We start from the raw sequence: 15,269 nt of genomic DNA, 5'->3' as shown, positions 1-15,269 counted from the left end.
TAGTGGTGGGAGGGGGGTGGGAGACGCTTGGGGTTTGTGTGGCTTGGGATTCATCCGGAACGCTTTAATTACAAAGTAAAAGCTGATGTAAATGTAACGTGCACTGGTGTTACATTTCTGTGAGCACACGGGTGTCATTTTATTTTCTGCACTCTTCTGTATGAACTAAATTGAATAACCAAATGGCGAGAAACAGAAATGTGCAAGAAACAGGAGCTTCAGTGCAGGAAGGGCTTTGAGCCCTATCAAAGGGTTAAAACAGCAAGCGGCGGGGGCGGGGAATGGTGCGGTTGACAGTCTTTGTGTGTGCACAAAGCGTGGAGAGAAAAGCCTCGGGGGAGACCGGTACCCGGCCGAGTGGGTGGGCTGGGCGGGGGGAGGCGCGCGCGCGCGTGCGCGCGGGCGGGCGCGGAACTTCCGCCTAGCCCCGCCCCGGTCTCGCCCCGAGCCCCGGCCCGCGGAAGCCCCTCCTCCTCCCGTGACACCGCCTCCGTCTCTAGGTAACGTGGACTGTGGAGGGGGGGTGGTTCAAACAAAGCGGCAGAAAGGTAACCGCTGCCTGCTGGCCCATTTTCTCGGACCCTTGACCCTCGGACGCTCGAAGTCATGGCCCTCCCGCTGCTGCCCGGCAACAGCTTCAACCGTAATGTGAGTAGAGAGGGCACCCGAGGTCAGAGGTCCCAGCCAAAGTTTGGGGTCCAAGTGTGGCCACTTCCCTGGCCTCCTACCGCTGCTTCACCTTCTGTGGATTGGGCGCAGCTTGGGTCAAACTTTGTAGGCTTTTGGACTACCTCCCCTTCTCTCTACCTTCCCTTCCCCCTCTGTCCAGCTGCATCTAGATGCTTTCCCTACATTAGATACAGAAGTAGGGTCCTTATAGATGCTAAGACCCTCGAAGGTAGCCGGTGGTAGGGTTGATGATAGTCATCGATGAGCATTGAAGGTGTGCCAGGGGCTGTGCTTTAATCACCTTATACGGTGTTAGATGCTCCCAACAGCCCTTTGTATCAGCTATTTTTAATTCCTACTTTACAGTTGCAGAAACTGAGGCACAGAGCGATGAGTCAGTCACTCACTGGCCAGAGCTACACAGTCTCAGTGGTGAAGCTGGGTTTCCTCCAGGCAACCGGTGTCCACAGTCCAGGAACCTAATCACTCTCCTTAATACCCTTTGTGAAAGAGTTTGCTATTAAAGTGAAGAAACCTGGCACTCTCAGGACTGGTTGGGGGTGGGTAAGGGTTCCACTGGCCTATGAAGTTTGATCCTAAACGTTATAGAGAGCAGGATCCAAACTTGTAGTTCTTTCTTCATTTAGGATTGAGAATGGTTCATTTCAAAACAAGATGAAAGTACCAAACAACACAACATTAAAAACCGTGAGCACACAAGAACTTTTGCCAGTAAATAGCATCTTCTTTAATCCACAACAGAAAAATGATTCAGGTTTTTGTTTACACCTGGTCCCTACTCTTTACTGGGATTTTCCATATGTATCTGTAACAAGGGAAATTGATGGAACCACTCAAGGTATTTGTGTAAACCTCTGGTAAGTTTAGAAAACAGCCTGCAGATTGAAGCATTCGACTTTATGGATGCTGAACAGTGTCTGTATCCAAGTTGTTGGCCCTAAGGTACCAGTTTTCTTGTAGCTTCAGGCCAGTGCACTCTGACCCCTGCAGGTTGGCTGGTCAGTTCAGCTTCTTTCTTGACCACTGGTTTGTGCTTTCTTGGTTGATGGGTAGAGGCTGGCCTTCCATCCTAACGTTGCCCTTCAGTAAGATTATTGTTTTTTAGTTGTGTCTAATTCTTTGTGACCTCATGGACTGTAGCCCACCAGGCTCCTCTGTCCCTAGGATTGCCCAGGGAAGAATACTGGAGTGGGTTGCCATTTCCTACTTCAGGGGATCTTTCTGACCCAGGGGTCGAACCTGTATCTCTTGTGTCTCCTGCATTGGCAGGTGGACTCTTTACCACTGAGCCACCTGGGAAGCCCTTGGTAAGATTAAACCAGTCACAAATTAAGTAAAACCCCTGAAAGGCAGGGCATGAAAAAGGATTCCAGAAATAAAGAAGCATGCTGTGTAAAAGTAATTCTAATCAAAATTGAATGTAGAGCCCACAGCTTTGGACCTAGCAACACTTCAGATCCTCAGCTCTCACAGTGATTAAGAGTAGGAAGAACAGTGGTTGGATGAGATATTTTAAAATCTGCAAGGCTGTACTGAGTGTACTTTTGCTTTTTTTAAAGTTTTTTTTTATTGTAAAGTATAATACATGTACAGAAAAATGCACAATAAATGCTTATAGAATGGATATCAAGAAGGAAAATATTACCAGGACTCCCAAAGCATCAACCTTGACTAGGGATGCCAGATTTAGCAAGTAGAAATACATGTCCCAAATAGTGCATGGGATCTACTTATATTAAAAGATTCTCTGTTGTTTATCTGAAATTCATATTTAACTGAGCAGCTTGTATTTTACATGGCAACCCTACCTATGACCCTTTCTGGTCATTGAAAAGTGAAAGTGAAGTCGCTCAGTCATGTCCGACTCTTTGCGACCCCATGGACTATAGCCTACCAGGCTCCTCAGTCCATGGGATTTTCCAGGCAAGAATACTGGAGTGGGCTGCCATTTTCTGGTCATTACACCTTCTCTCTTCCCTGAAGGCAACTACTCCCTGGCTGCTATCACTGTAGTTCGGTTTGGCTTGCTTTTGAAATTTGTGTCAATGGAAATGTCTGGCTTTTATTCTTTTGTGGCTGGCTTTGTTTTAAGCTCAGCATTATGTTTGTGAGATTTGTTCATGTGTCTGTCTGTAGAGATAGTTTGTATGTTTCACTGCTCTAGAATATTCTGCCGTATGGGTGTTGAAGAAAGTGTTAGTCTCTCAGTCATGTCCAGCTCTTTGCAACCCCAAGGACTGTGGCCGGCCAGGCTCCTCTGTCTCTGGGATTTCCCAGGCAAGAATACTGGAGTGGGTAGCCATTCCCTTCTCCTTCCTAACCCAGGAATTGAACCCAGATCTCCTGCATTGCTGCAAGATTCTTAACCATCTGAGCCACCAGGGAAGCCCTGTATATATACAGGAAGATACTGTATGGGTATGACATCATTTATATACATAGTTTACTCTTGACAGAGATTAGGTTTGTTTGGGGTTATTAAATATAGTTTGCTGTGACTGTTGTTCATGTCTCTGAGTACAATTGCCAGATCAAATGGTATTCTTTTTTTTAAAGTCAGGTTCTTTTTTTTAATATATTTTTAAAATTTCTCACATGGCATTCTTAGGTTCAGCTTTGATAGATACTGTCATAGTGCTTCAGTTCAGTTCAGTCACTCAGTCATGTCCAACTGTTTGTGACCCCATGGACTGCAGCACGCCAGGCTTCCGTGTCCATCGCCAACTCCTGGAGCCTACTGAAACTCATGTCCATTGAGTCGGTGATGCCATCCAACCATCTCATCCTCTGTCATCCCCTTCTCCCGCCTTCAATCTTTTCCACCATCAGGGTCATTTCAAATGAATCAGTTCTTCGCATCATGTGGCTGAAGTATTGGAGTTTCAGCTTCAGCATCAGCCCTTCCAGTGAATATTCAGAACTGATTTCCTTTAGGATGGACTGGTCATAGTGCTTATATCAATTTAAATTCCCACCAGCGTTTTATTTTCCTGTTGGATCACAACAAAGTGTGTAAAATTCTTTAAGAGATGGGAATACCAGACCACCTTACCTGCCTCCTGAGAAACCTGTATGTAGATCAAGAAGCAACAATTAGAACCGGACATGGAACTGAAAGGTTGTTGCTGAACGATAAGACGCCAGGATTCTTGGCCTCTGGAGGAGATGAATTCAATCCGGGGCCAGAGATGAGGCTGAGTTGCTCAGAGCTTTTGTGTAATAAAGTTTTATTAAAGTATAAAGGAGATAGAGAAAGCTTCTGACATAGGCATCAGAAGGGGGCAGAAAGTACCCCCCTGCCAGTCTTCAGCTGGATGTTATATAATCACTGGCAGTCTGCTACTGAAAAGAAAGGAATGTCTTAAAACTCAGAATGGTACCAGATAATTCATCCCAGGCCATAAAACGATTGACTTGAATCTTGTAGAGGGGCAGATTACCAAACAAATAGTTTCGTTTACATAAATTAGGGGAACAATATCTGAGTATAACATACTGGTCTGTCAAGTAGTTTGAGCCATTTGGCGGAAACAACTTGAAGACAGAGTCTGGGGTACATTAACATAGCTTAAGACAAACATTTCCATAAGAAAAAAAATGTATTGGTTAACTCAAGGTTTGAGAATAGTTAGCTTCAGGTGAAACCAGGTGTCATGGCAACACAGCATTTTAAGAGAAACCTCCTTTTAAATTTGTATAGAGAAGGAAAAAAATATCTCTAGTTTGTTTCCTCCTGCCACTTAAGAGAGATTAAAAATGTCTGGCACTTGCAGCCTATTTCCTCCGTTTGGAGACCCCTGGCCTTCCTGCCTGTTACCCTCTCAGAACAACAAACTGGTTCCAAATTGGGAAAGGAGTCAAGGCTGTGTATTGTCACCCTGCTTATATAACTTATATGCAGAGTACATCATGTGAAATGCTGGGCTGGACAAAGCACAAGCCAGAATCAAGATTGCTGGGAGAAATATCAATAACCTCAGCTACGCCAATGACACCACCGTTATGGCACAAAGCAAAGAAGAATGAAAAAGCCTCTTGATTGAAAGTGAAAGAAGAGAGTGAAAAAGCTGGCTTACAACTCAACATTCGAAACACAAAGATCATGGCATCCAGTCCCATCACTTCATGGCAAATAGACAGGGAGACAATGGAAAGTGACAGATTTATTTTCTTGGGCTCCAAAATCACTGCAGATGGTGACTGCAGCCATGAAATTAAAAGATGCTTGCTCCTTGGAAGAAAAGCTATGACCAACCTAGATAGCATATTAAAAAGCAGAGGCATTCCTTTGCCAACAAAGGTCCGTCTAGTCAAAGCTATGGTTTTTCCAGTAGTCATGTTTGGATGTGAGAGTTGAACTGTAAAGAAAGCTGAGCAGTGAAGAATTGATGCTTTTGAACTGTGGTGCTCGAGAAGACTCTTAAGAGTCCCTTGGACTGCAAAGAGATCAAACCAGTCAATCCTAAAGGAAATCAATCCTGAATATTCATTGGAAGGACTGATGCTGAAGCCAGAGCTCCAATACTTTGGCCAGCTGATGCAAAGAGCCGACTCATTGGAAAAGACCCTGATGCTGGGAAGGATTGAAGGCAGGAGGAGAAGGGGATGACCAACAGAGGATGAGATGGTTGGATGGCATCACCGACTGGATGGACATGAGTTTGAGCAAGCTCTGGGAGTTGGTGGTGGACAGGGAAGCCTGGTGTGCTGCAGTCCATGGGCTCGCAAAGAGTTGGACACAGCTGAGCTACTGGACTGAACCATATTCTAACACTCAATTTGGTTAGTCTTTTGAATTTTATTATTATTTATTTGTTCTTAAGGTAATTTTACTTATTTTTTGGCTGTGCTGGGTCTTCATTTTTTTGTTGTACATGGGCTTTTCTGTAGTTGCAGTGAATGGCGTCTATTCTTCAGTTGTAGTGCACAGGCTTCTCATTGCAGTGGCTTCTCTTGTTGCAGAGCACGGGCCCTAGCATGCGTGGGCTTCAGTAGTTGCAGCTCCTAGGCTCTGGAGCATGGGCTTAGTTGCCAGGCGGTATGTGGGATCTTCCTGGACCAGGGGTGGAATCGCTGGATGGGTAAGGTGGATTCTTACCCATCAGGGAAGCCCTAAATTTTAGTTATTTTGATCAGTGGGTGTAGTGCCAGCTCTGTAATTTTAATCTGTGGTTCTCCAATTCCTAGTGAAATTGAGCACATTTCACACATTTTTTGGTCATTTGGATAGTTTCTTTTGTGTGGTACCTATTTGTCTTTTGTCTAATTTCTATTGGGCTGCCTGTCTTTTTCTTAGTAATCTGTAGGAGTTCTGTATAGATTTTGGATATGACTCCTTTGTCAGATGTATGTGTTGTAAATATCTTTCAGTCTGTGTTTGGCCTTTTTACTCTCTTAGTGGTGTTTTTGATGAAGAATTTGTCCTCAATTAAATTAGTACTTTTTGTTTCCTATTTAAGAAATAGCTCCTTACACCAAGTTCATGATGATATTTGCCTGTGTTATCTTCTGGAAATTTGATTGTTTTTACCTTTCACATTTAGATCTATAATCTAACTGGAATACATTTGTAGGTGTGTGTGTGAAAAGAGGTAGGGGTCAGGTTGTATTTTTCCCCATGTAGCTATTCAGTTAACCCAGAACCGTTTGTTAAAGAACAAAATTATGAATAAATTTTAAAGAGCTTATTGACTTTATTCAGTGATTTATGAATCAAGCAGATGGAAAGGAGCTCTAAAGAGCTATACCAGGCAAGAGATTTTGGGAAGTTTTACTAGGTAAAAAATCAGATTAGTTATTGTAAGGTTACTTTCCTTATAGGAAATGGCAGGGGTTTATCAGGCAGATTACCTAACTAATGCTGATCAGGAGATTCATGGTTGACAGGTTTAAGATTCTATTTCTGGGAGAGCTGAAACTGGAACAACATTACATTTCAGTTTGGTGATATAGGGCTTAGTGTAAGCCACTCCATTTGGGTCCTGTTGTCTTTAATACATTTTTGGAAATGGCCAACTTTTTTCCAGTTCTCTGTAGAGCTACATTTGTCATAAATCATGTATCCAAAATATGTGTGGGTCTGCCTTTAGACTTGTGAATGTATTTTTTTTTTTTTTTAATATTTTCGCGCCGGCCCAACTTGGGGCTGGCATTGGGGCACACGCAACAGGTCAGCGTGTTCCCCATGGGGCGCCTCCGCTCCTCGCCGCCGTCGCCTCCGCTCGGCCCTGGACTCCGCCAAGCTCAGAGGCCGCCCCCACCCCCAACAATGGCGCGGAGGGTACCGGCAGACCCGGGCTATGCCGGGGCTACGCCGCAGATGTAGACGCGGCCTCGCCTGCCTCTCTAATGTCCGCCCCGCCGCCGGGCCCGGGGCAGGGCCCCGGCCCCGGCCGCACCCCCGCTGTCTCGCCGCCGCCGCCGCCTCCCCGAAGTCAACTAGTCTGTCGTGAATGTATTTTTAAGAAGTATTTATTTACTTTATGCTTTAGACCAATAGGAGTGTGTGTGTGTGTGAACTAGGGAGTGATAGTATACTTACTGGATATCTTAGGCTGTTCTTCCACAAATCAGTATTTATATATTGAGTATCCTTTATGTGTCCAAAGCAGGTGGCTCCATTAAAAAATTGTTGCACTAGCCTTGGGACTAAATGTGCTATGTGTTACCGAAAAATTAATATTTTTAAAAACTTGCACTTAGTTAAAAGGTTGGATGCTGTCTGGCACAGATTGGTCACAAAGTCCTAAAGCCAAATCTGGCCTTTTGATCCCTGCCTCCTTCCTGCCTGTTACAGAGCTCTTGCTTACAGAATTAAATTATTGAGAGAAAAACCTTGGCCTCCTGGAGATAGCATAATTATTGGCTGTTTGGGTTTAAAATTATAACACAAGCTCACTAACTTTTACTGCTTTTTCTTAGAAATTGAAAAAGGAACTTACTCCCCATTTTAATTAGCTGCTGGTAGTCAGTCATGAGCAATAGATTGCACATCACCTGGCTGTGGACAGAAATCAATCTCTCCTCTCCACTCTGAAGGACAAGAAGTATTGTGCTTTCTAAGATATAGGCATGTGTATCACTGATGATCTTCACATTATTTTAATGTGAGTTAATTGAAGACCTAGGGGAAAGATCACAATTTCAGACACAAAATATCCTTTTTTTCCCCCCAAGAATTTACATGCTGGATTTGTATTAAGCTAAGAGAATCTCAGGGATATTGTCAAAAATGATAGGCTATTAAAGTTAAAAGGGGCAGTTCCAGCCCGAGCTGAAAATCCCTTCTTCTGCATTTTAGACAGATGGTTGTGTAGCTGATCCTGAATGCTTCTAATGAATAACGAGGAGCATACTTTCTGTTTTTCATGAAGATACCTCGCCACCATCTTAGGAGAGTTTGTTGTAAATAGTCCATCCTCTATAAATGTTATAAAGAGTTCATCCTCTAATTTATAATGAAGCAACTGTTTCCTTAATAAGAAAAAGGAATTATTTGAATTTACAACAGTAAAATAAATTTAGAATTTGTCTCTCTTATAGAAATACCTTGAATATTCTTATCTAGACTAATATAAGCCTCCATATTAACATAGTAAAAACCATTCTCTGGGAAATTGACCAGCAATTTAAATGATAAACAGCTGAGAGAGAAAAACCACGAGTAATATATAGTACACATATTGATTTCATTATGTGGTGTTAGCTAAGTCAATTTAAATTTATCTCAGTGACAAAATCATAAAACAATCACTTTATTCACAAGGCAGAGGGTTTTCCAGCCTAAAATTCTGCCTACAGATTCCTGACTATGTTCTTAGTGGTCAATTCCACGGCCTTAAAAGAACCTGCATCAGGTCCAAACCTCTTAACCTGACACCCCAGGCCGTTAGAGTTTGTCACTCATTTTGTGAGATCAGTGTAATGAATCATGACCAGGATTTAGAGGAAAAAGAAAAAGAAAAAAAAATAGCATGGAATAGAATTTTAAAAAATCAGTTTATTATGCTTGGGAAGAGTATTGTTTTATGAACCTTTGTGTCACATGTGTATAAGTGAACTAGCTTGCACTAAAATTTGTTATTGTGGTTGCAGTCAGCGTTTGAAAACCACTCTCATTAGAGCCATCTTCACCAATTTCTTGCCTCTGACTTAAATTCTCATCTTCAACATCCTTCAAGGCCAAATCGTCTCTCACCATTGAGGAAGTCTCAACTGATCCTAGTCAGTCTTTCTTAGTGTTTTTCTTTTGTTTGTTTTTGATTAAGGTGAAACTCATGTAATATAAAATGAGCCATTAACCATTTCAAAATGTACAATCCAGTGGCATTTAGTACATCCACAGTGTTTTGTGACTGTCATCTCTATCTAACTAGTTCCAAGACATCATCATCCCCTCACAATCTTTTACCCCAAGGGAACCTTTGAAATGATTTTCAGGTCTTGGGGGAACTCCTGTGTAAAAATGATTTCTATAGCCCATGGTATGTTAGCAAGATCCATGAGTTGTAGATATAGTGATCTAATAATAATTGTCTCTTTTGAGTAAAAAATAGTGGTTTTCTGTGGATTTCTTGATTTTTGGCCATGTAATTCACCTACTCTGTGTGATTTTCTTTTCTCACAAAGGATCTCAACTCTAATGGGAGTGCCCTAGGGGAAACATCAGGGCTTTTTTTTTTCTTACTGTAAAATTTCCTACTTGATTTTCTCCCCTTTTTTCCTTACCCAAGTAGACCTAAAAATCCTCTCATGGTTTCTACTATAGAGGGTTGCTAGTAAGGTATGAAATATGGTATGAGCAAGAATAGTTTTCTCCCTCACTTAAAACTAAAAAAGGGACTTTTAGTCAGGTTTTCTTGAGAAACAAACAGGTAGTTAAGCTTAGCTTGCCTTTCTTTTCTTTTCATACTTTTAAAAAATTCATAAGGCAGCATGATACATTTCTGGTAAATAACTATTTTAATCCAAGGTGGGATTTACTTTTTCAAAAAAGTAGGCTTAGTTGGTTTAATTTAAATAAAGGTTGTAAGTTTGCTTTACTTAATGCTGTTTATAACATGAAAATATAGACAGTGTTAAATAAGCAAAACTCCTAAGATCATACTGACAAAGCAATATGAATAAAAATATAGCCTGAGACATAATTTTATGTGAGACCTAAAAATTGTGTTTTTTTAATGGCTGATATGATCAGGCTCAAATATAAACAGTTATACAATCATTATAATTTTGATCTCTTTGTAGACCTATATATACATAATAGTTTTTTAAAAAACCAAAAGAATGAAAATTAGATCTTCAGGGTGAAACCTAGGCTTGTATTTTGTCATATAGACATGCAATTCTGAGTCAAATTTGAGATAAGTACATACACATTTTGTTTTCAACTGAGGTGAGGTCTCTCACCTTTCTCTTGATCCTTGTTAAGCAAGGAAAGCTTTGCTTATATTTGTGAGAAGTTAAAAACTGCAGCAAAATGCTCACTACTTTTGTATGCATGGCAGGATACTTGATTTTCACATAAATTTGGAACTGGTCATATGTGTGTGTTTAATTTTATAAAAAATTGCTGGACCATCTTCCAAAATGGCTGTACCATTTTGGATTCCCACCAGCAATGAATGAAAATTCCCATTATTCCAAATTCTTAAAAGCATTTAGCATTGGTAGTGTTTTGGATTCTAGCCAGTCTCATAGGTGTGTAGTTCTTGATTTAAACTTTTATTTCCTCAGTGACTTAAGAGTGATGTTGAACGTCTTTTCATGTTCTTATTTGCCATCCGTATATCCTCTTTGGTGAAATGTCTTTCCTGTCTTTTGCCCATCTTTAATTGGGTTGTTTCCTTACTGTTGAGTTTTGAGAGTTCTTTATATATTCCAGATACAAGTTGATTGTTGGATATGGGGTTTACAAATATTTTCTTCCAGTCTGTGGCTTGAATTTTCATTCTCTTAAAACAAGGCTAGAAAATATGTATACATTTTTAAAGATAAAATACCACATGAATCCACATTGATATTTGAAATGCTAATTAAGGATTACAGAAATTTTAACTTCTTTGATTCTTTACTTACATTGAAAATCTTGATTCATAAAGGCATTAGCATAATTACTTGCTTTTGTGCATGGATGTGTGTCTGCTTGGTTGTTTCTGACTCTTTGCGACCCCATGGACTGTAGCCCACCAGGCTCCTCTGTTCATGGAATTTTCCAGGCAAGAATACTGGAGTGGGTTGCCATTTCCTACTTCAGGGGATCTTCCTGACCCAGGGATCGAACCCACATCTCCCACATCTCCTGCATTGTAGGCAGATTCTTTACCACTGAGCTCCCTGGGAAGCCCAATTATTTGCTTTATCCTACCATAAATAAGAGGCTTCCCTGGTGCCTCAGACAGTAAGAAATCTGCCCACGATTCAGGAGACCCAGCATCATTAGTCATTAGAGAAGTGTAAATTAAAACCACAATGAGATATTGCTTCATACCCATGAGGATAGCTATAACAACAAAAAAAAGATAATACCAAGTGTTGATGAGGATATGTAGTAATTGAAACCCTCTTATATGGAAAAGTCTGCAGTTGCACAGAAGTTTAAACATGGAGTTACTATATGACACAGCACTTCTAGGTATATACCCAAGAGAAAAGAAAGAATTCATTCACAAAAAAATGTGTGCATGAATGTTCATAATAGCATTATTCATAGTAGACAAAAAGTAGAAACAACCCCAATATTTGTCAACTGGTAAATGGGTAAATAAAATGTGGTAATAAAAATAAATGAAAAAAAATGTGGTACATTGATACAATAGAATATTATTTAGCCATAAGAAGGAATGAAATACTGATACATGCCACAACATAGATGAGCCTCAAAAGTATTATACCACATATGATATGTAAAAGACTACATATTATATGATCCCATTTATGTGAAATGTATAGAATAGGCAAATCTATAGTAACAGAAAGATGAGTAGTTTCCTAGACGTATGTGTAGATGAAGGGAGGAAGTGGAGAGTGATTGCTAATGGGTATAGGTTTTTTTTTTTTGGATGATGAAATTACTCTCAGATTATGATGAAGATTGCACAATTTTGTAATTATAGTGAACTCCATTGAAGTGTACATTTTACATGGGTGAACTTTACAATAGACACTTATTTTGCTTCCATAGCTTAGCTATTGTAAATAATTCTGCTATGAACATTGAAAAAGTGAAAAGTGAAAATGTTAGTTGCTCAATTGTGTCTGACTCTTTGTGACCCTGTGGACTGCAGTAACCAGGCTCCTCTGTCCATGGAATTTTCCAGGCAAGAATACTGGAGTGGGTAGCTATTCCCTTTTCCAGGGTATTTTCCTGACCCAGGGATCGAACCTGGGTCTCCTGCACTGTGGACAGATTCTTTACCATCTGAGCCACTGAACATTAGGGTGCAGGTAATCTCTTTGAATTAGTGTTTACTTCTTCTTTGGATATATACCCAGATAAGGAATTAATGTCCAGAAAGATAAACAGCTCATATAACTCAATGTATATATATATATATATATATAAAAACCAAATAGCCTGATTTAAAGACGCGCAGAAGCACCTCAGTAGACATTTTTCCAAAGAAGACATACAGATAGCCAATAGGCACTTGAAAAATATACTCAACATTGCTAATCATCAGGGAAATGCACATCAAAACCACAATGAGATATCACCTCACATCTGCCGGAATGGCTATCATCAAAAAGACCACAAAAGACAAATGTTGGCAAGGATGTAGAGAAAAGGAAACCGTTGTACACTGCTGGTGGGAATGTAAATTGGTTCAGCCACCATGGAAAACAGTATATGGAGGTTCCTCAAAAACACTAAAAATAGAACTACTATATGACATATAGATTATACCTCAATGAAACTTAAAAAAAAAACAGCCAAAGAAAGGAGTTGGTGGGGGTATATTGCTAGACAGTCAAATGATAGTTGTTTACTGTGCCGGATCACAGGATTGTTTTGATTTAGTTTTCAGTTACTCGTTCCTGTTAACTTTTGAAATGTCCTTGATATCACATTTCAGACTGAGCCACTTCGTTTGAGAGCAGTTTTTTTTTTTTTTTTTTTTTTTGGCCATGCTGCATGGATTGTGGGATCTCTGTTCCCTGACCAGGGATTGAACCTGGAGCATGGCAGTGAAAACAGTTAATCCTAACCACTGGATCACTAGGGAGCTCCAGATTGGGCTGCTACTTGCGACTGCTGTTCATACTTTGGAAATGATGTAAAACTCTTATTGCTATTCCTAAATATTAATTTGCATTTCAGAAAGCAAAGTCTCTTTGCCTATTCAGGTATCAAACATGTGATTTTGGTTATTTTTGTATTCTGTCCTGAACTTTATAGTGACTTAATCTAAATTATCTCATATGGTAAGAACTCTAGAGATGTGGCAGTTTTAGCTTTAGACAGTGGATGATGAATGTCATAAAGGGCTCAGATTCTTTTTATCTCTCCATTTTGCCATCTTCAGAATGTTGGATTTTCTTTCTTAGGCTTGTAACTTCATGGTTGCAATATGGTTGCCTCAGTTCCAGACATCACAACTTCCTATAACCATGTTCAAGACAAACAGGAAGGAGGGTGGGGTAAGGCTCTTATATCAGAAAACAATGTGTTTCCAGGCTGCCAGTAGGTTGCTACCTTATATCTTATTGTCTAAACTTCAGTCACTTGGCTATCCTTTGCTACAAGGAACATTGGGAGCTTGATTTTTCACCATCTGTTTTGGAGCTGGGAAAGAGAAAAGGGAACAAACAGTGACTGTTGGGAGCCAGCAAATTTTGTTTGCCATGCCAGCCACAGACTCAGTACCTGTGAGTCTAAATGCTCTTCTCAGCCTTAGTATCCCGTTCTTTAAACTTTTTTGTTTTTAAATTATACAGGTAACACGAGTATATTGGGGCTTCCCAGGTGGCTCAGTGGTAAAGAATCCATCTGCCAATGCAGGAGACCCGGCCAGGTTTGATCCCTGGGTTGGGAAGATCCCCTGGAGCAGGAAATGGCAACCCACTCCAGTATTCTTGCCTGGGAAATCCCATGGACAGAGGAGCCTGGCAGGCTGCGGTCCCAGGGGGTCGAGAAAGAGTCAGACATGACTTAGTAACTAAACAACAGCATGAGTATATTATTAATATCATGGTAAAAATTCAAATAAAACCATCTTTTCTTAACAATGTTCTTTTTCATAATGGAAAACAAACCTAACACTCTAGTTAAACCGGTGAGCTTACTATCTATTCTTTGAATTTATTTTGAACTTTTCCACTCAACTATTGGTGTACTTGCCCCCTTCCCCAACAACATTCTTGTTCCTTTCCTCCTTCCCATCCAGATGCTAGCCTCCCCTCAAAACTCTGCTCTTATCCCTCCTCATTAAAACCTTCCCTGATCATCTCAGCAGAAGCCGTCTCTCTGGCTGCATAACTGTGAACACTCATATTGTCCAAACTACTCATTTGCCGCCTTACTGGCTGGGTTGTGCTTTGCATTCTTAATGTGTGATTGTTACATCCCTCAGCCAACTGAGAAACCCATTATTGAGGCCCTTTGGGTTGGTCTTCCTCACCCAGGGCAGGCCCTCAATAGGTGCCTGTCAATTGCCTCTGTCTACCTGTAGCAGGCATGCCTAAAAGGTAGTGGAGATAGATGCAGTTTTGGGAGAATCATCTCTGGAATGCTTCTCGCCAGTGTCTTCCACTGATGCCATGTGACAAATGCTTCTTATTTTAGCAAGAGTGAATATAAAGGAGGAAGAAAGTCATTTGCTTTTGTGACATAAATCAGCAGTAAGCCTCTCAGGATGCATGGCTTATTCAAAGCAGTCAGGACATCATGTAGATGTCATCATGCAGGTTGTGACCCAAAGCCTCTCTGCCATGCAGTGGGATGCTCCTTTTTCCTTGTTGGCATCCAGTTTGGTTTTTTCTGGAGGCAGCAGATTTTTTCTCTGAACATTCGTCAGGCAGTGCCTTGTAGGAGACCAGTCTCCCAAGAACCAGATTCCAGGTACGCAGGAGTGCAAATGTAAAGGGATTTCTTGGTTCATTTCCTGAGGAGGTTTTCCTATTCCTACCATTGTAGGAAGGGCAGAGTCAACTTTGTAGGGGGGATTCCTCAAAGCAAAAAAGAAAGGAGAGGCAGACATTTTCACTCTCTCACTAACCAAAGCCCCGGAATGCCCAAATTTGACCCGGGAACTCCACTATGACAAAGTGGCAAGTTTGGCCAGTTGAAGACCAAACAGATTCTTTGCTTTCCTGACTACATGTTTGGCATTCCAAAGAAGGGAATGGTCACGAACTGCTGGAGTTTTGGGGGCTATCAGGTCAGTTCACATGGCTGAATGGTTAATTTAGACCACCTTCTCTTCTTCACTTGCCTTTGGTATTTGAAACAGAGATGTTTGTTTTGTCATTTATAGGACTGTGTTACATCTCATTTCTGTGAGACATCAGTCATTCATTGCTCATCTGTATTCATGTTCATACTTAATACCTTATAAAAAGGCACCTGGGTAGAAATTCGC

The 15,269-nt window shown here is 40.9% G+C and overlaps 1 protein-coding gene across 4 annotated transcripts in view; it reads left to right on the top strand.

The window, feature by feature from the left end:
• The first annotated feature begins 512 nt into the window (after nucleotides 1-512).
• The window catches only part of EFHC2 (EF-hand domain containing 2), a 242,871-nt gene continuing 228,114 nt past the window's right edge, over nucleotides 513-15,269 (top strand). For all 4 annotated transcript variants that reach the window (XM_065915700.1, XM_065915701.1, XM_065915699.1 and 1 more), the window contains exon 1: nucleotides 513-648. In XM_065915700.1, coding sequence (XP_065771772.1) covers nucleotides 607-648 — 42 coding nt within the window. In that variant the 5' untranslated portion in view covers nucleotides 513-606. The remainder of the gene's footprint in view (nucleotides 649-15,269) is intronic.

The sequence above is a fragment of the Muntiacus reevesi genome, chromosome X, assembly GCF_963930625.1.
Source record: "Muntiacus reevesi chromosome X, mMunRee1.1, whole genome shotgun sequence".
In the NCBI taxonomy this organism is placed as follows: domain Eukaryota; kingdom Metazoa; phylum Chordata; class Mammalia; order Artiodactyla; family Cervidae; genus Muntiacus; species Muntiacus reevesi.
Note: the sequence above shows the minus strand (reverse complement) of the source record. Positions and strands in the feature narration are given on the sequence as shown.